At 47.5% G+C, this 20,111-nt stretch overlaps 2 protein-coding genes across 6 annotated transcripts in view; one reads left to right on the top strand and one right to left on the bottom strand.

Annotated features, from left to right (window-relative positions):
• The window catches only part of Camta (Calmodulin-binding transcription activator), a 564,954-nt gene extending 551,685 nt beyond the window's left edge, over positions 1 to 13,269 (bottom strand). For all 5 annotated transcript variants that reach the window (XM_050167587.3, XM_050167581.3, XM_055064739.2 and 2 more), the window contains exon 1: positions 12,857 to 13,269. In XM_050167587.3, coding sequence (XP_050023544.2) covers positions 12,857 to 12,905 — 49 coding nt within the window. In that variant the 5' untranslated portion in view covers positions 12,906 to 13,269. The remainder of the gene's footprint in view (positions 1 to 12,856) is intronic.
• Positions 13,270 to 13,354: 85 nt separating this feature from the next.
• The window catches only part of LOC126517833 (dnaJ homolog subfamily C member 11), a 47,065-nt gene continuing 40,308 nt past the window's right edge, over positions 13,355 to 20,111 (top strand). The window contains exons 1-3 of the mRNA XM_050167640.3: positions 13,355 to 13,469; positions 13,634 to 13,763; positions 18,580 to 18,653. Coding sequence (XP_050023597.1) covers positions 13,383 to 13,469; positions 13,634 to 13,763; positions 18,580 to 18,653 — 291 coding nt within the window. The 5' untranslated portion in view covers positions 13,355 to 13,382. The remainder of the gene's footprint in view (positions 13,470 to 13,633; positions 13,764 to 18,579; positions 18,654 to 20,111) is intronic.

Raw genomic sequence — 20,111 nt, forward strand, 5'->3', positions numbered from 1 at the left:
ATCAGACGGAGCCCGCTCGGCGAGCGTGCTAGGCTTGCAGGTGCCGTGAGCACTGAGGCCGCAAAAGCCCAAGAAGCATGAGAAGAGAGGCGTGCACAAATGAAAGAAGCCAAGAAACAGTGTCACGCCATTCTCACGTCGTCGTCATGAATTCTTCACGGTTCCATCGTCATCTCCGTCGTCGTCATCACATACGCACTCCCATCGCACAGAATTGAACATCTCAGCAGGTTTACACTTGGTTTGTATCACTAAGCTATCCATGCAGCTGCCGAGACTCTTTCGGAAGAGCCAATGGACGCCCGACTTAGGCAATCATCTCTCAACGGTTTCTGCCCTTCTTCTTTCTTTTCTTTTTCCTTCTTCTTGCAAATATATTTTTCGACTCTGCCTCCCGTTTTCATTGTCTGCAGTTGTAGCCCGGAGGTTGGACCTTGCGCCGACGCATAAGGCGCATGCTCTGGAGCACCCTGGTTGCGGGTGGGCACGTTCGTTGCCGAAAGCCAACTGTTATAGCCTTTTGGGACGCCCTTGCCCCCCCACCTACACTCTGCCATTTGAGATCTGCTGGTTAAGAACTCTGTTCTCTGTTACGGAATGCCATTAATGAAACAACTCAACCTAAAAATCCTCGCTGCAACAAATGCTCGCCGTCAGGCGCACCATCCCATTATTAAAGAGAGTAGTTTTCTTGAAACGGGCCATTCGCGCAGTGCACTGACAATCACTGTCGACGGTTTGTGCACGATCTTCCTTATTCCTGTCATGTTGTTACACGTTTCAAGGAGCTTCACCTATACGAACCACCAGTATTTTAGACGAACTTCTTGCTGGGCGAGTTGATGCATGACTGTGTTTCCTCCTGCGTTCGTTCTTTCTTAGGCGCAACTCGTCCTAGAACACAGAACCACAGTTACTCGCGTAATAGAAGGGGGGCCAACCTCGAGACGGACACCATGTACAATACACGGCTGTTTGCAGCTTGTCAGAAGTATAGCGCTTACATGAATGCGAAAACGGGCGCGTCTCGTCGCATTGCTAGCGCGTCGCATCCATGTAAACGGCGGTTATGCTCTACGAAGGCGAATCGTCCCACGCGTTCCAGCTAGTAGCACTGTTAAGCCTGAGACACGCGCTTTCAAAGCTTGGATGGTGCGAGGGAGGGAAGGCAGCAGGAATGGTGTCAGCAGCCCCGCACGTTGACACTTTAATTACGATTCTAACCCGAGGTCCGTCATCGTCGTTAGGCCAAACGAGGTGGGTGGGAAAATCTGCTTACGGAATTTCGCATATCCCTTATATAGGGCTTCTAAATTTCCCACCTCTGCTCATGCGACGGCGACTAATAAGTGTCACGGAATAGGATTAGAATGGCGCACAATGAGGCGAGCCCTCCATCTTCCATTAAAACACGTGGCCGGCTTCTTGTTAGCGATTGGCTGACACGAGCCTTCGCTGCACTTCGTGGAGTCGGTGAGACTGCAGTACAGGCGAACATATTTCGTGCTGTAGAACGACTGCGAGCTGAGGAAGCCGGAACGAATTAATTTCGAAAAGGAGCAAAACAAAAAATGAGGACGAACAAGCGCTGAGTTATTGTCTTTCCTTGCTGAGCGTCATCGCTCTTAAATCGAATCTTTCTTTGCCTCTTCCATTTTTCCCCTGATGCTCCTGTTGCTGCTGCTGTCTTTCACGTAGCGTCGGGGGGTGGTTGAGAACGTGTGTAATGTACATGGCAGGAGCGGCGGGAGACCTTTCCGAGTAACTTCTGGGGGGGGGTCGCAACAATGCCCTCTGGAACTCCCTGGTCCTCGACACAATGCCCTCTGGAAGGTTGTCATTACGCGTGAGCACCACGCAAAAGCGTTGCAGAAGCTGCAGCGCATACCTTTGTACTAACGCGCAACAGCCCTGCAGGGGCGAGATGGAATGGTAGACAGAGGAGACAGAGATTGCGTAAAGCCAACGCTGTGACGAAACGGGTGAATAACGACCTTTCGTTCGTGGCAGCTTGCATACATGGGATGACCGCGGGAGAAGGGAAATGCGCCGTCAGAAAGCATGCTTGGTTTGGGGGTCTCTTCAATAAAGGAAACGCTACTAGTCTGCTGCACACTTCATCGCTTCCGGCGATGAAAAAAGTCAAGAACAGCAGACGCTCCAGAGGTATAGTGAACTAGAAGCCTTCTAGTTCACTGTACCGGAGGTATAAAGTGCGACGCCATTTTGAAAACGTCCCATGACGACGATTTTGTTTGCTTATGTGATTGGCTGGCAGAGTAACACAACCCCGCGCGGTCCGTGTGCTTTGGTTGCCAACTGCTGTTCTTCTTTTCTTTTTATGCGAAGCATACTAGCCGCACAACCACGCTCTTCCTTGCTGCGCCGCGCGCGGCCGCGTAGCTACCATATGACGTCATAACAGCTGCAAAAGCGGAGGCTCAACTCGTGCGCTCGCTTGCGGCCGCGTAGCTACATAGCCGGGTCTCAGCTCGTGCGCTCGCCTGCATGAGTTGTTTCTTCGTCTAGCCGAACCAAATACAGCCAAGCAACAGCAGTTCACCAGGCTAAACAGTGGTTCAACAACTAAAATAAAGGCTAGTATGCTTCGCATCCTGGGCTTAACCTTAGCTAAGCCACAACCATTTTTTTTAGAGTTGTATCCTACTATCCTAGACATGACGACAGTTGGGAACAAACTATAATAATAATAATAATAATAATAATAATAATAATAATATTAATAATAATAATAATAATAATAATAATAATAATAATAATAATAATAATAATAATAATTCAAGGCGTGGTACGGCAGGTTTCTGTCAGTTGTGAAAAATAGACAACGCGCAAGTTTCTCCGTGCCAACAGCTCACGCAGGGCGTGCAGATGCAAAGCGGCATTAGAGCACCGCGGCCTCAGAACGACAGTACGCAAGTGGTGCTCCAGCATAATGAACGCTTCAGCCACGGCGTCCTTATACTCTGCAACAGACAGTGGCCCGACGTGCCGCGTGATGGAAGCCCGCGGGGTGGCCAGCGACCGCTGGTCCGTCGGGCACGGGACGTGGCAGCAGCGATTTCTCCCAAGGCTTCAATAAAAGAACTTCTCTATTTCACCGGCTATATACGATGCGCCGTGCGAGGGAATGACAGCGCGAACGTTCTCGCAGAGCATACGGACAATGGCTCACAACAATGCCTCGAGCAAACACGTCTCTCTGTGCGCTCTCGTGTACCACTTAGAAAAAAACGCAAGTGGTACACGCAAGGTAACGTCTAACACCACATCATCACAGCCGTGCACCGTCGAAATCACCGCCAAATACCGTCAATGAACGCAAACAGCACAGAAAGCTTCGCTTACATCAATTCCCACAGTGAGTGGGATCTGCGTTTTTTTTTTTTTTTTTCAACATAAACGGTTCGTCCTCTTTCGATCACCTGACCATTCGATCTCTTTTGCTTACAGAACTATAACAAAGTCCTTCAAGCTATTTGCATCTCATATTATGTAATAAGTGTGTTACCACAGAAGAAAGAAAGAAAGAAAGAAAGAAAGACCGGCGCCGTTAGTCGACGGCTTCGCACACTTGAAGAAACGAAGGCACAATATAGGCACAGCGTCGGCCGTGTATGGCAGAGGACCGGCAAAAAACAAGAACAAGTATATTCGACTCCTTCTCCTCATCATCGAGAATGCTGACAGGACGCAAAGCGTACGGCACTGGAAGGTAACCCGACGCTCTCTCTCTCTCTCTTCTATATTCTTGTCGACGACCGACTACGTGCTTTTGGAAGAGTCGCCGTTTCATTTGGCTGAGCGACTTCGTCCGAGATATTCTTCACAAGACGGTATTACGCCATCAAAGATGACTGCGATCGCATGAAGATCTCCCGGGCACTCAGTCGTGATGAAAGCTTTCTTCTCTGCTGCCGAGTTGTCACATTGTGCAACACAAGACGAGTGTATTCGCTTCGTTTGTCTCAAGGGTATGTAATTCTTTCTTTCTTTCTTTCTTTCTTTCTTTCTTTCTTTCTTTCTTTCTTTCTTTCTTTCTTTCTTTTCTTTCTTCGTCGTGCGCAGTCCATCCCGTCAAGGGGGCCACGTTGTGCTCAAAGGATGCACCTGTTGATTGGATGCGCCACTGCCTGTTGCACTCGCGCCGCGAGTCAGTAATATTATAGACGCCATCCCTTAAGTATCACAAAAAAAAAGAAAAAATTGAGAGTCTATTTAAAGTCCTCAAATATATTGCTTTTAAAGTCTGTAGAATTTTTGTTTTCGTTTTCTAATACGCTTTGTAGCATATGGAGCAGAAAGCAGAAACACCGATATATAGTGGCACAGAGACAGATACGCTGAAGGAGAACAAATTTAGCAATCGAGATTGATAGACAGGTAGAAATACTTAAGATTTACCGACAGCTACATTAGGTTGTTTATGCCACAGAAGTGATACGAGCGAAATATCTCTAGACTGGTGGCGAGGCCACGTTCGTGTTCCCGAAGCTGCTCCCTGAGACGTCTGACATTTGGCAGCGACTCTAGGTGGTAGAAGTTAATCCTTACACTGAGATAACAATAATTACGAGAAAACTCAAACCTGCCAATTTTGGCGGAACGTTTTGCTGCATGAGAAGGACCCAGGTGGTAAAAATATGGCAATGTGCATGACGGCACACAATGACCTCATCAGCGTCGCGTTCTTTCTTTCTTTCTTTCTTTCTTTCTTTCTTTCTTTCTTTCTTTCTTTCTTTCTTTCTTTCTTTCCTTTTCTTTTCTTTCTTTCTTTCTCTCTTTTTTTCTTTCTTTGTTTTCTGTGCGAAATTTAAGAACGGTAGTTCGAACAAGTACGCCAATAAGTAAACACCCTGCTGGATCGATACAAACAAACAATCTATAAGCCGAGCACGCCGCAGGAGACAGACACACAGCACAATTCCGCGTCCGATCCGATGTTCTAGTAATTGCGTCCAGCTTACGTCCAGCGGCTTTCTAACGGACGAAGCAGCCTATTTTTCCGACGCGCGCCGCATGTTATGTATCGGACACTGCCGTGACGTGTCATGTCTCCGGCATAGCCTCGGAGATCCAGTAGCGTGCGATGCGCGCGACGCCCGAACATGAAAGCCGTAATACCCAGCTTATGTTGCCTTGATTGCTGCGCGCTGATCATCTCTCCTCTCTGCATTAAAAATAATAACTAAACCAACCGATCGACTTTCCGAGAAGAAAGCCTGCACCCACGTTTCTGCAGAAAAAAGGAAAAGAAAAAAAAAAAAACTTTATGTACGCGTGGCAAGACACTGAAGCTGAGGCGAATCTTATAACGGCGGAATCTTATAACGGTTCGGAAAGCGACCGGTTCACTTTGCGGCTTGCGTCACAGCTAAATGGGCCGCTCCCAAGCCGGAGGTGGAAGAAGGGGTGGACGGGGCCAATATACGAGAGAGGGTGCCGGCTCTCAAGTGCACGTCATTATAATGCGCGCTAGTCGAAGAATTGCACGATGTTTCTGCTCGCTCAATAAATATACATATAAATGATGTATCATCTTGCAAGTTTTAAAGTACAAACGTGCAGTGCCAGGCATTTACACAATGCTCGAAGTAATTTATAGATGCATTGCCGAAAGCGTAAATGCTTTGACGGAGCGCAGTGCTATTTTCGTCTGCCTCGAGGAGCTTGCACGATACACGCATCAGGCATGCACTGCCAGTACTTTCTAAATGGCGAGTGCAAAAAAAAAAAAAGAAAGAAAGGAAAAATACCGTGAACTGGCTCTTAGGGCCACACTTACTAGCGTTTTCCATATGAATTTTCCTTTTCTTTTTTCCGTCTTTCCTTATCGCATTGGACATGACTAACACGCCGCAGCGCTGCCGTTATCGCTGCGATCTGCATCCCGGCGCGTTGCGTCATAAAAACAATGAAGCATGAAACCAAACATTACAGTGCACACGTGTGCCCTGTAGAGCCTGCGAGAAGCAAAATTAAAGAACGCGGTGCTGTTGGCGGGCGCTGTATTGCGAAATTGAAAATGAAAACGTGGCACTCCCGAATTAAAGAAAAATTGGTAGCCAAATCATAAATCTCTAAACTTTTCCGGTCCTGACTCTGCAGCCTTATCATGCAGCCGAACAAAGGAATCGCTGGAGCTGCTTTGGTTGAACCCTTCCGGCTGCTGAATGGTGATCTGCGAGCTATGGACACTGGCGATAGCACGGAGAATTCGACCTCGCCATGCAAATGTCTTCCTTGGCTTTGACAGGCGGTGCCACAGGAAAGCTGACCAAGCCCTTTTACCGGCCGACGACAGTAATCGCAAGAGAAACTTCCTTGCACAGTGTCGGCAACAGAGATCTAGGCCATTCCGATGAATGCTTCGCTTCCGCAAGACTACTGAAAGCTGCATGTCGGTGCCGAGAGACAGCAGCACGCAATTCCTTCCTCTCTATGTAATGGCCACTGGTATGCTTGTACCAGAGTATCCTCCAATTCGCAGCGTAGCCAGCAAAAGGTGTGCTTAAAAAGCCGACAGTGACGGTGCAAACAACTTTCCCGTCATCTCGTCGAACGCGTATAGCTCCTCCAGGCGTCGTCGACAATGAAATAACAACGCCAAGCAGACGGCAAGGGCCAGTAATAGCCTCCGAAACAACCTGTGCACGCGAGCGCCCCGCCAGGGTCGTAAGCCAGCAGCCAAGCCACAGCAACCGAACCCAAAGCGAACTCTTCGCCGGTTCCGTTCTTAGCAAACGACGGTTCGCTTTCAAAACGATTGACAGATGCGTGACGTGGTCATAATTTGCGATGCCGGGCCCCGCTTTCTCTGACGGTCAATGACGCAAGCACAATTCTGACCAATCACATGAGGCCAATTAAGTGAACCGTTCGCTTTCCGAACCGTTATAATATTCCGCCCCAGTGCAGAGAACCATTGCCTGACCGGATTTGTCCCAATCAAAGCCTGCTGAATTAGGCATAATAATTATTTTAAAAAATCCAACGCAGGATCCATAGGCCAAGGGTTTCACGCATGCGGCCCGCATAGCCCTCCCGATATTTCACCGTCTCGCTTCTTAGATGAAACGTTGTCTATGCCTCCACCGAAATGCCACACTGCGGTCCGTCGAGTGGCGTATGTTCAATGCATGGACGTGGCCCGCTACTTGACAGTGAGAGTCATATTCCACATATATTTCATCTCATCAACTATTTATGGTGCACAGTGCGTTCAAGGTTAACGGTTGGCGTCCGCCAACCAAATACGGGAACCAAAGCGGCTCGTCCAATTACGATACCTGTAATATTACCAATAAACATATGTCGATCGTTTCGCAGGGCAGACTTGCAAATTTTGTTCTTGTTCCTTAGTGAAATGGCGCAACCCACTCTGTGGGATCGGTCGGTGAGAAAACTATTAGTTTTTTAGGAAAATAAAATTAAATGAAATAAGTGTTTTGTAAATATGAATTAAGATGTCTACTGTTACAAATATGAATGGTCAAATATCTAAGTATTACAGCGAAATATACGTGACAATATGAAGTGCATGGATGGATGGATGCAAAACTTTAATGAAGGTCCTGAGGTGCGCGACTCAGCGCGCTGCGGGCCGCTCCCACGTTGGGACAGTCAGGCCATGCCCGACCGCCGCATCGTGGGCCCTCTGGACAGCCCATAGTTGCGCCCCGGCATCGGGGCTCTTGATAGCGGAGAGCCACTTGTCCTCACTGATTTGTTCTGTGCCTCGTAACGAGGGGCAACGCCAGAGCATGTGGTCTAGGCTAGCTAAGTCATTGCAGCGCCTGCAAGAACTAGTGGCATAGGTGTCGGGATAAAGCTTGTGGAATAAAGCCCGGCTGGAATACGAGCCTGCTTGCAATAATCTAAGGGTCAATGCCTGTGCTCTATTTAACTTCTTGTGTGGAAGGGGAAAGCCTCTCCTGCCGAGATAAAAGTGCTACGTGATTTCATTGTATGTGGTCGGTTGATCCCTGTTCTCCTCCACTGCGGGCCGGCGTTCGAGTTCTCCATGGTCGCGGAAAGCGAGAGCTCGCGCCTTGGAGTGGGCCAGCTCGTTGAGGTTTGTGGGGCCTCCCATGATGGAACCCGTGTGAGCGGGGAACCACGTGAGTGTGGGTGGCGATGCTTTTGCCGTCGAGGATGCGACAAGCTTCCTTACACACGGCGCCAACGCTGAAGGCGCGGATGGCTGCCCTGGAGTCGCTAGATATTGGCATGTTTGTCGTCCAGGAGTAAAAGAACGATTTTAGCATGCAATTCTTTTTGTCTCGCGTAGAAAGTTACGGAGGGCTTCACGAACGTTCCTGTGGCTATAACCCAGTACGGTAGCCCCAAAGGAAAGAATTACCGGAAGAGCCAAATTCAAGCCATGGTTTTGGTAGGGTTCTTCTAAAAATATTTTTCTTTGAATAATGAACGGGCGACAGGTCAGGAGGTGTTGCAGAGATTCCCTCTCATCGCATAAAGGACACAAAGATTATATAGCCAGGCCAGACCTGTGGAGGTAAGTGGGGGGACTAGGCACCGTAGTCTCGTAATCGTTAGTTCGATTTTTCTAGTGGAGCACCATTTGTTGTTCCATGGGAAATTGAGATGCGGGAAATCAAATGTTGACCACGGTAACTTGGCGAAGTTATATGTAGCAGTATATTTTCTTAATCGCGTCGCAGTGATGAAAGCTGACGCAGGTAAAATGGGGATTACAGGACCATCGTGGGACGCTACAGCGAGTGCATCTGCATATTCATTTAAAGCTAGACCTTTGTGGCCTGGCACCTACACTAAACGACCGAGACGCAAATGTCTTGGGAGGAGATAATAGACTGTTTCTAATGATCTGACAATTTGGGCGTGGTTAGCGAAGAACAGATAGACAGACAATCGGTTAAAATTACGGCTGATGACAGAGACGATGGTAATTTGGGTAAAGCCAAGACAATTGACAATAACTTCACCTAAAAGATAGGCATGAAGTCGGGTAGTCAAATGAAAAAAGACCAATTTAGATATGGTGATACAATGGCCACATCTGCCTTCTCTTCACAGACGGAAGCATCAATCGCTATAACGGTCTTTGTATCCAGGTGTACGTTTACGGTGGTCCTTCAAGATACCATTCAGATATCGATAGGACAAATGTTTAGCATTGTTTGGGAAAATATCATCAAATCAAAAGTTATAGCGATGGGAACAGGGGAATTTAGCAAGACCACCTCGCATAGGTGAACATCTAACGGCTCCAATAGTTTTTGCACGAAAACTTAAGGGCAACGTGAGCGATGCCATTGATGGATAAAAAATGAGGCCGATTCAGTAATGAAAACATTTTGCGACCTCCACTGTAGAGATGCATATAACTTAAGGAAAGTTTGTACTGTTAGTAAATGAAACTGCATGAGAAGGGCAGGAAGGCATCCTTCTTCACAAAAAAAAAAAAAAAAAAAAAGAAGAAGGAAACATCATTCGCGACAAATTTAGGAAGCCCAAGACATAAACGTAATGCCTCTCGTTCTATTAACAGAACGAGAGGCCGAATTTCGTGTGCGGGTCCGCCAAAAAACAAACCGCAGCCAAACTCTGTTATTGGGCGAACATATACATGTAATATGTCATAACGAGGGCATGCCGACGCAGCCGTGATCGCCTGCTGCTAACTATATGCAGCATTCCTACTGCGCGCGCTCCCTATATGAGCTATTGTGCTCCATATGCGGACTCCAGTTAGGATTTTCGGTGTATATGACACCGAAATATTTAAGTGAATTTACCTGCGGGATACTCTTGTCGAGAAAGGATCGAAATTTGCACAGGAACGCTTTGAGGGAAGATTAGGATGGCGCTTTTTCTGATATTAAGAGAGAGATTAATGCCATCAAGCCACTATTCAAGGGTACTCATATAGGACTGTAGCGTTTGGTACAATGCATTTACGTCTGCCGATGCAGCAAAAAATGCGATGTCATGGGCGTATACGTACACCTGTACATACATTTGTAAAGGTACATCACTCGGTAAAACATTAAATACAAATGACGATAGGACCGATTCTTGGGCTAGATCTCTTGATTGTTTATACGCTAACGAAGACAATCCGCACAGAGAGCAGTAAAATTCCCTGCTGTTTAAGAATTCATAAACCTACGCAACAAAATAATTTGGCAGACCTGCATTTTGAAGTGCGTTTATTAGGCTGACGCACTGTCATACGCTTTAGTAATATCCAAAGTGATTGAGACAGCATATTTTTTCTGACATCGAGCCAGTCGAATTCGACTTTCTAGGTCGACATGGGCACACCAAACCGAGCACCCATGTCTGAAGCCAATTTGGCATGGGCTCAAAATCATGTATTCTATCAGACAATTATCTAAGCGGTCGTGTAAGATTATCTCGATGAATTTTACTAGGTTTGATGTAAGAGATACTGGTCTAATGTTATCTAGGACGTAACCAGCACCATGCTTTTTTAATAATGGGATTACTTTTTGCAAGTCTCCATTCCGGAGGAATACCCGAATCTATTCAGACTGACAGAATGCTTCGCGGACCTTTTCTTTCTCTGCATGTATTTCTTACACTGTGTGATATATGGCACCGCTGACCTCCCGTAAAATTTCTTAAATTTAAAATGTTACAACGAGCGAAGAGAGCATGCATATAACGCGCCAGTGCAACATGAGATAGCTTTAGCTACAGTAGAACAAGGTGGTTTTCAAGCTACTAAACCATACCAAATGTTGAAGAAACTTCCCAACACTTAACAAACCACACTCTACAAGAATAAAAAAAATAAAGTAAAATGATTTTTGTTGCAACAACAAGAGAAATCCTCTTAAACAGCACACAGAACGTGACGTGGTGTATAGCCTATAGGTTATGCGTGATCACCTACTAGAGTGTGTACATTTCACCTGAACTTTTAAGGTGCAATGTTGTGTTAGTAATTTACTCTCCCTCCTTCCGCTCTCTTTCTCCTTCTAGTCCCATCCACCAGCGAAGGGTGGTCAACAGAACTACCTCCGGTTAACCTGCCTGCCTTTCTGTGCAGATCCATTCTATCTCACTTATTGTTTGCGCAGGAGCCCACGTACGACACCACAAGTATAACACAACACTTCTCTTCTGCTTGCACGAAAACAAAAGCAATGACGGAAGCACTTCACCGAGCACAACCGCCATTTCCATGTAAACACTAATGCGTCAACTCTATGCCCTGAGAGAGAGAGAGAAGTTTAATGATACGAAATGCTGAGAGGTCGGCCTGAGGTATATTCCTCTAGCCAGCTACTCGGCACTGGGGGAAGGGGAAGAGGGAAAGAAAGAGGGAAGAGGTGCATGATGGGTGACGATGACGATAGAAGGAAGATGTAGAACATATCGCAAGCAATTTGGCATGCTCAAAGTCTGCAATCCAAGCCCGTAGTTTTTAAAAAGTTCAGTAATGCCTGAATGGCCTTGAAACTCGATTGAGCCTCTGGCCAAGGGCCTAAAATAACGTCCTCCGACAACGGTGCGCTGTCGAGACGCGTAAGGTCGTTGTCCAACCTTTCACGCTCTTCCACGTACTTAGGGCAGTCACAAAGCACATGACCTATAGTCTCAGTCACATTGCACACCTCACAGTGTGGAGACTCGGTGCGTCGCATGAGGTGCACGTATCCGCGCGTAAACGCTACCCCCAGCCTTAGTCTGTGCAGAAGACTGGCACAGCAACTCTATGCCCTGAAGCGCCGATAAAGCTGGCACGCCAGCTAAAACCGAAACCAGGATACGAAAGTGCCCCCTCGTAAGTTACCAGTGATAAAACGTCACGCTCAGAATGCACAATAAAATATGTGCGGATTAATTTAACTGCCACTGACAACCTCAAACAGTAATTATTGCAAACGTCAATAACGGGACACAGCGCATGGGTCGGAACGTAACCGAAACAGAAACCAGAAATGCGGCTGAGCCTGACCCAGATGGTCAAAATTCATCCGCGTTTTGGCAACGTCCAGGGTCTCGATGAAGATTTCTTGTTCTCCGCTCCAAAAGTCGACCATGCACAGAAGGCAGCCTGAATTGCTGCAGTCGTGCGGCTGAGGCCGGAGATGTCGGTGTCACCGCGTTATGTGGGTCGCATGCCAAGCGAAGAATATGCGCCGCTCGCATCTGGCATGGCGATATTGTGGAATTCCTTCGCCGTTCGTGCCGGCCATAAATCTTGCGCGCGATGTTTCCTGCTGCATTCCTAATGGTCAGCGATCGAGCGGACCAGGGCCGACAAACCGGGCCGCGCATACGGCATGCAGGAGTGAATATCGATTCCAGAGAAAGCCGCTCGAGATGCGGCGACACAACTGCTCGGTACGCAACACACGGTGGCAGCTCTGGCACATTTGGGAGGCGCTAACTGGGACCGCTGCATGGAAATTACGAGTGGAAGATATCCCGCAGATCGACCTTGTGCACGCAAGCGCTTCCTTTCTCGGACACATTCTTTTATAATTTTTGATTGCTTTTTTTTAAACGGCACCGCAACTGTGGGCGCGTCAGTGACACGAAAACGAAACACTCGTGAGAAACCGATTTTCGATCGTTTGGGAGAAAAAAATTTGGTTCGGTAGCACGTAATGCGCTTAGCTCCGTTCAGATGTCTTTGTCGGGCTCTGAAATTAGAGCTTAGAGCAAACGGATAGCCGCAAATCAGATGCCAACGCCTTGGAAGTCACACACAGCAAAATCGGACCGCCCATCTACACATCGCGCGCAGCCGCGCCACGCGCATCGCGAACAGTTTATCGCCGCTGCTGCGACATGCCGTATGATGCACAAAACTTACCAGCATTCGACTGAGGGGTTGCATTTTTTGTGTGAATTATTTGAGCCATCCCAGCAGTTCTCCATCTTTCAGCTTTCAACAGTCTGGAGGATTCATCCTTGGGGGAGTTTATTTCTTTCGCCGCCGGGGCCGGCCTGCAGCACGCACAATGCACTGGGTGGCTAGGAACTACATGTTGCGACGAATACGAAGCTCCAGCGACGGGCGGTCACGAAAGGATCAGGCTTTTTCGGAAACACGAAACTCTTTGAATCGAATGTAAACAGAACCTTCGCCGGCTGGTCGCACGCAACTTTCCGGAGCGCTGCGCTCGCGGTCTCTTGGGGACGAGAGTAAGCGATACTCTTCGCACCAGTAAATGCGCGTTTCTTCTACCGTATTTCAATTTAGAAAATAAGGAGAAGTCTATTTATTACAGTAAAGTCACATATATATTTTTGGTGACGTTTTTCTAGTAGGAAGTTATTTTACTGAAATTTAGCGGAAGTTTTTCTTTTTTATCTCAGTGGGGCCGCTAGCCGCAGTTATGGCGGCGCACATGGATAGCGAAACAGACGACGATGTTCTGCAAGTGGAGGACGATTATTATACGTTCCTCAACATTGGAAAAAACGTAAGGTTGTTTCCACCTCGGAAAGTAGTACAAACATATCGGCTGCGTTAATCCCGACTAGGCTGATTGCTTTTTTACGACGGAATGGCGAAATATCGCTCCGTCCATGCGCCGGTCTGCTCGTGTGTATAACCGACGCTTTCGCATTTTCTCCTCGCATCCAGGCAACTACAGAAGAGATAACGAATGCCTACAGGAGATTAAGTAAGATATATCATCCGGACAAACATGCGGACCCTCTCAGAAAACGGGACGCGGAGGTGCTCTTCAACAAGACCCGAAAAGCCTACGACGGTAAGCCCACTGCCTTGCAGCCGCAGCCCACTGTTCGCGGTTCTCGCTCTACATGGTGCCGTCACGCCTATAAAAAAGTGCTGGCTGTAAATTAATTAATTTCTAACCTCGCGGAAATGGTTTCCATTTCTACCGGTACGTTTTCCGCGTAGGAACAACTCGTTTATGCCGGCGTCGCATGGTGCACTTTCGATCGCCATCGAGCCCGAACGGGATCAAATTTTTCGATCGCGATTGGCGCTTTTACACTAGCTGAGGAAGGGAGCCAATCGCGGTCGAGAAATGCGATCGCAAATAGAGCTGGATCGCGATCGAAAGTGACCGCGTGACATTGGGATTAAAGTTGCGCCTATGTTGCATAAGCATATCTCGGCCCGTGGGAACAGCGGACGTGCTGTCTCATTGCATCGTATCTCAGCTTACACACCTAAAAGACGAGAGGGACGCCGTGGCGGCTGAGAACAATGGTGCTAGGCTGAAGATGGCAGTGACGCGACGTAGTGCCTCGCACCCTGTGCCCCTTTCATATTGATGGACGCCAGTTAAGCTTTTGCTCTTGTTGCTTAGGCTAGTTGAGTCGCGGTTTAGGTTTACAAGTCGCTTATGGTACCTGGAACCAATGCAAAGCCCTTAAACATGACGCACGCAAAGGAAATGTTGGTGAAGGTGTATCAGAGCAGTGGATCATTTAAGAGCGCTTTCTTTGTAAGGTTTATCGGTCATAATTCCGTAAAGCAGCACACCAAGACAAAAGACACGGATCCAGCAGCCCCGAGTCAATAGGTGCGCTAAGCAGCTCTATTGCAGCGTACCTCTTCACATGATCTAGCAACTCCAATCGTACAGCCCAACGAATGTTTATATGAGCAAGGCTCAAGATTGGTCTTCACTTGAATGTCACTGTGTGCTGTTCAGTAACTGTTGTCACTTTTTTGTCGCTTTGTGCTCCTGTAATCAGACAAATTCATCCTAAGTGGTGGTTTGGGTTGTAGGTGATGTGGTGAAGTTTGTTTACTTGTCCGGAATACCACGTGCAAAATCAGTAGCAACTTCTTGAAAGACGTGAACCTTGACAATGGAACATAGAGGAGAGACTGTGATGTCCACGGATTTGTTTGCAAGAACTTTAGTTTGACCGAAAGCAAATGGTGTGTGTAGGGTTCAGGTATGCGGGGGCTCGGAGATGAGCATCAAGGCAGCCTACACCTCGCTGTTGCAAATATTGGAAGCCATGGAGTTGACTAATACTTTTCTGCACTCTCTAGTTGATGTCATAGCATATTTCCTAATTTCATAATACTTTTGTGGTTTAATTTCAGTCCAAAAATTTCATAGTAAAGTGTTAGCTTTTCCTAGCTTGTTGCTCAGTTGTGCCCCGTTGGCATAGTTTGCAGTGGTGGGCTAATCACGAAGGTAGTGCAGGATACAGTTCCCATGAGTATGTGCTGCTGCGTATGTGCCATCGTCATCTCGCTATCGTCATACAGCCATCATTGTGCCATCATCATCATTCACTCATCATCATCCCATTGTCATCCATCATTCTATCGATGTCATTCATTCCTTGTCATTTCATTGTAAGCGTGCCATCATCATTCAGTATTGAATATGATGCTGTTGTCATGCCATCGTCGTCATGCAATTGTCGTTATAAATTCATTGTCGTAGTGTCGTTGTGATGCCGTCGTGGTCGTTCCATCGTCATCATTCGAGATTTGTCTTCCGATTCTCGCCATATCATCGTTGTCATGCTATCGTCATCACGTCATTGTCGTTCCATCATTGTCATTTGAGATTTCTCATCCGATTTTTGTCATGCCATCGTCATTGCACCATAGTCATCATATAGTTGTTGTCATACAGTTATTGTGCTCACGCTGTCATGGTCACGCTGTCATCGTTGTACTATCTTCACAATTACAGAATTGTCATCCCATTGTCGTCATTCTGTCGTCATGATGTGTCTTTGGCTGCGCCATAGTATCCTTGAAAGCCAGTGAGCATTTGAGCATCGGAGACGAGCGTAGTAGTCTAAACAAGGACACTATAAAATGTCCTTCACCCTAAAATCTCAAGGAAGGAGCAGGACTTACGACCCAAAGTGATTTGGCAAGCTTGAGATCTGGAGTGAAAATGCCTAGCCTGCACATTTGTGTTACACACTTGTTACCATCCAATGATGTTCTTTTTAAAGCGGTGGTTTCCTTGTCTCTTTCTTTGACTTTTGTGCTGCTGCTGTTTTCTTGCAAGCTGCGTCGGGGTGTGGTTCAGAGCATGTATATACACGGCAGGAGCGTGGCAGAGAGGATAGGTGGTGGGAGAAACTCCTTTGGATCTTTGCACCGTATCGAATGTGCACAATGCCCTCTAGAGCTCCCTGGACGTCGCCACAATACCCTCTTGACGGCTGTAATTATGCATGACCCCCCGCCAAAGCATTGCAGAAACATTGCATTGCAGTGCTTACCTTTCTACTAACATGCAGTCCTTCAGTGGGGAGGTACATAGAATGGTAGAGAGGAGGGAGGGGAGAGGAGGCTGAGAATGGGTAGAGCTGATGCAACCACGGAACTCTTGGCACTCTTTGCTCGCAGCTCGCATACATTGGGGGAGGGCAGGAGAGGGAAAAGGCAATGCGAGATTTTTCACTATTTCACAAACTTTTAGAATAAGCCCATAACATGACTTTTCTTTACCCCAAATGCAGTGCGGTTATAGAGTAGGTACTAGAACACAAGTTTCAGAGCCGTGGGGTTCTTGGTCCAAACCTATGTAACTTCATGGACTTCTTACTTTATTCTCTTTTCCAAGGCTTTGAGCATGATGTCACAAGGCACTGTGATGTTACAAGGAATTGTTATGTTACAGATATACCCAGTACATAGCTCATAACTGCTTAATACTGAACGGATATGCATGTAGCCTCAGCGTTTTTTCTTTTCTTTTCCACTCGTAACTTACAGGCAGATCTTGCGTCCCATGACTTTAGTAAAATGTTCCTCTTTGACGATGTTGGGCAGCTTTTGTCCGTGTGAGTCTGTTGATAATATGCATGAAGCAGAAGCAGTTATTGGATGCTGCCTGTTATATTATTGTAATCAATTATATGGACACTGCAGGTGCATTTCTGCCGTCGCCGTGAGGTTCCGTGTGAGTGAGAGCTTGGTAGGGTCAGCCGGCTAATGCAGTTCAATCTCGCATGCGCGAGTGGGGAATGCAGCCTGGATGCATGCCCTCTCCTGCGACACGTGAGACGGGGGGGTGAGGCGAGGGAGGAGGGCCGTTCTTCTCCAGTGGCTGCTATGTTGCCTCGTTGTCCTCCTCACCCACCGCTGCATACAGAGTGGAGACAACCGCGGCATCAACTATGGCATTGGCCACGTGAATTGCAGACGCCATAGTAGACGCTTTGGCGGACGCCATAGGGATACGTTGCCAATGCTCGTGTGTCTTGAAAGCGATCTGCAACGTGGCTAAAGTGCACGCCTGTGTGGGCCTCATCTTCAAAGCGATCTGCAGTGTTTGCAGAGTGCACATAGTGCCCGTAGCTCCGTATGCGCTGTGCTTTTGACATTTTGTTCACGCTGAAGCGTGACATATATGAACGTAAATTAGCTTGCTGCTTCCGTGATTCCTCACTTCAGAATTTCGACAGCGAGTTTCCACGCTCATTGAGTGAAATGTGTTCATGTTTACCTGTGTGTGCATGACACCTGTTGCGGCGCCGGTCACTCGAACCTCGACTGGCATTACTATTGGGTAGTGTGGCATTGTTGGCAGGTGGCAGGCGTCCGGTAGACCATGGCGACCAGGCAGGGACGAGACAATTTCTAGTGCGAAACTTGCACTATTTATTCAATGGTTGGTGAAGGATATAAAAGAAGAGAATGAAATTAATTGAAAAATTACATTGCAAGGCCGCTTAAATAGGCCCACTAAAATCGTAGGCGGGATCTTGCTCACATCAACGTCACGTGACATGCACTGAGTCTGGTCGGGGGTGGGCGGCTGATCCTTTCTCCTCGGCGATGTTGCACGTGCTTGCCTCCTCTGGCAGCAACCTGCGGGTCCTGTTTAGTTCGCGGAAAGGGTCTCCACTAGAGTCAGACAGTTCGCGCAAAGGGTGCTCCCCTAAAGTCGCACAGTTTGTGAAAAGGGTTCTCCCCTAAAGTCGCACACACACAAAGGGGCCTGTAATCGCTGCGGGGCGCCTGCCAGACCGGCAACCACTCGAGACAACCATAGCAAATTAGGGATCCATTCTTCGTTTCGATTAGGCATGGTCCTTGAGCATCCTTTTTGCTCGGGGTGTTACACGCCAGTCGTAACACACTGCGCTGGTTAATTTAGTTAAAACACGTTTACGGGCTAATTGGTTTGAATTCATTATAGAAGGTGTAAGCGCGACTGAACAAGGATGTAGAAAGAAGCAGACACAGAAAGACAGCGCTGTCTGTGTGTGTCTTTCTTTCTGTGTCTTCGTTGAGTCACACTTACGCATTCTATCATTGTTAATTTAGTTAGTAAACGAATGTTTACGAGTTTATACTTCGTACAGCTATCTACTAATTTGCTATCGCGATTGGTGCTTCGCCTTTTAGGCAGAACTGCGAATTTTTTCTCTCTTGGCTTTTTTATATTGCACACCAATATCAGATCGTGCAGTTATATTACTGTGTCATACTTTATTTCACTATATGCCAAATCCAAAATTGCCAGTTAGCCTTTACTGCTGGCCGTAAGAAAGGCTTTTCAGAAGCGTGTTCTTGCTTGGATTTCTCATGTCTTTCATTCTTTCAACCTTTTATCCATGCAGTGTTGCTGGACCCCCACAAGAGAGCCATATATGACACGCTGGGAGTCAAGGGTCTTGAAACTGATGGATGGCAGGTGACTTAGGATGTCATTTTTTTCCTGCTTTGTAACACAGTCCACAGAGTAGCGCTGGTATCGCTAGCACCTGGAAATGTCATCCAAACTGTTTCTCATTGCTTTCATTATTTACAAGTGCCTTTAGTGGAAAGATATTGTTATGGGGATGCTAGGAGTATATAAAGACTGTATTTACAATATATATATATATACAGAATGAGTCAGCGTAGACAAGATGGCTCACCGTCAACAACCCGCAGTAGCCAGCGTCTCGTAATCATCTTCTTCCTCTCTTTGTTCATCCTCCCGTAACGGGACCCCCGGGTGGTGAAGCGCCGTCTCGGCGCATGGTAGGCGAAGAACTGCGAGCGAAGTATGGCTTCAGCCACGAAATGTGCATGACGTCAGCAGTCGGTGGACTTGAGGATGGATCAAACTGTAATGGTGCGATCTCGCAATTGACGTGATTAACTTGGCGTAGGACTTCATAAGGCCCTGTGTAGCAAGAGAGAAGCTTCTGGGAGAGGCTGACCCGACGACATGGTGACCAAAGCAGCACCCAAGCACCTGGGCACACTGAACATTGTGATGGCACTGGTCATAACGCTCTTTCTGCAGATGCTGCTAGGCTAATAAGTGAGATCGGGCGATTTGACGTGCCATGCGAGCACGATCGATGACTTCGCGAGTGTACTCAGTGGCAATGCGGGGCACAGAAGGAAGGATGGTGTCAAATGGAAATGTGGTGTCGCGACCATACAAAAGATAAAAGAGTGAATATCCTGCGGTGTCATATCGGGACGAGTTATGCGTGAATGTCTCATAGGCCAGCGTGGGGTCCCAGTCGCGGTGATCGTTGGAAAAGTACATTGAGAGCATCTCTGTAAGTGTTCGATTGAGACGTTCCATAAGACCGTTCGTTTGTGGGTGGTAGGCGATTGACAGCTTGTGCTCAGTGGCACAAGAGCGGAGGAGGTCGTCGACAACTCAAGACAAGAACGAGCGGCCACGGTCTGTAAGTAACTGTCGAGGTACACCGTGCTGGAGAATGATGTCATGAAGGAGAAAATCGGTGACGTCTGTTGCGCAACTAGTCGGCAACACCTTTGTTATCGCGTAGCGTGTCCCGTAATCAGTAGCGACGGCGATCCACTTATTCCCCCTAGTCGTCATCGGAAAAGGGCCAAGCAGGTCAAGGCCTACACGAAAGAACGGTTCAGGGAGAACTTCAATTGGATGGAGTGTTCCGACAGGTGATAGCAGAGGTTTCTTCCGGCGCTGACACAATTCGCAAGTTGCGACATAACGATGCACAGAGCGGTAGAGACCCGGCCAGAAGAACCGGCGTCATACGCGGTCGTATGTACGTAACTTGCATTCCCGTTACAATATTGAACCTACTCTGTTTCATAAAGAAAGCAAACAAACAAATCACTAGTACAGTGAATTTGATCACTGTTTGCTATATTCTATGCT

Source organism: Dermacentor andersoni, chromosome 3 (genome assembly GCF_023375885.2).
Source record: "Dermacentor andersoni chromosome 3, qqDerAnde1_hic_scaffold, whole genome shotgun sequence".
NCBI classification, from domain to species: Eukaryota; Metazoa; Arthropoda; class Arachnida; order Ixodida; family Ixodidae; genus Dermacentor; species Dermacentor andersoni.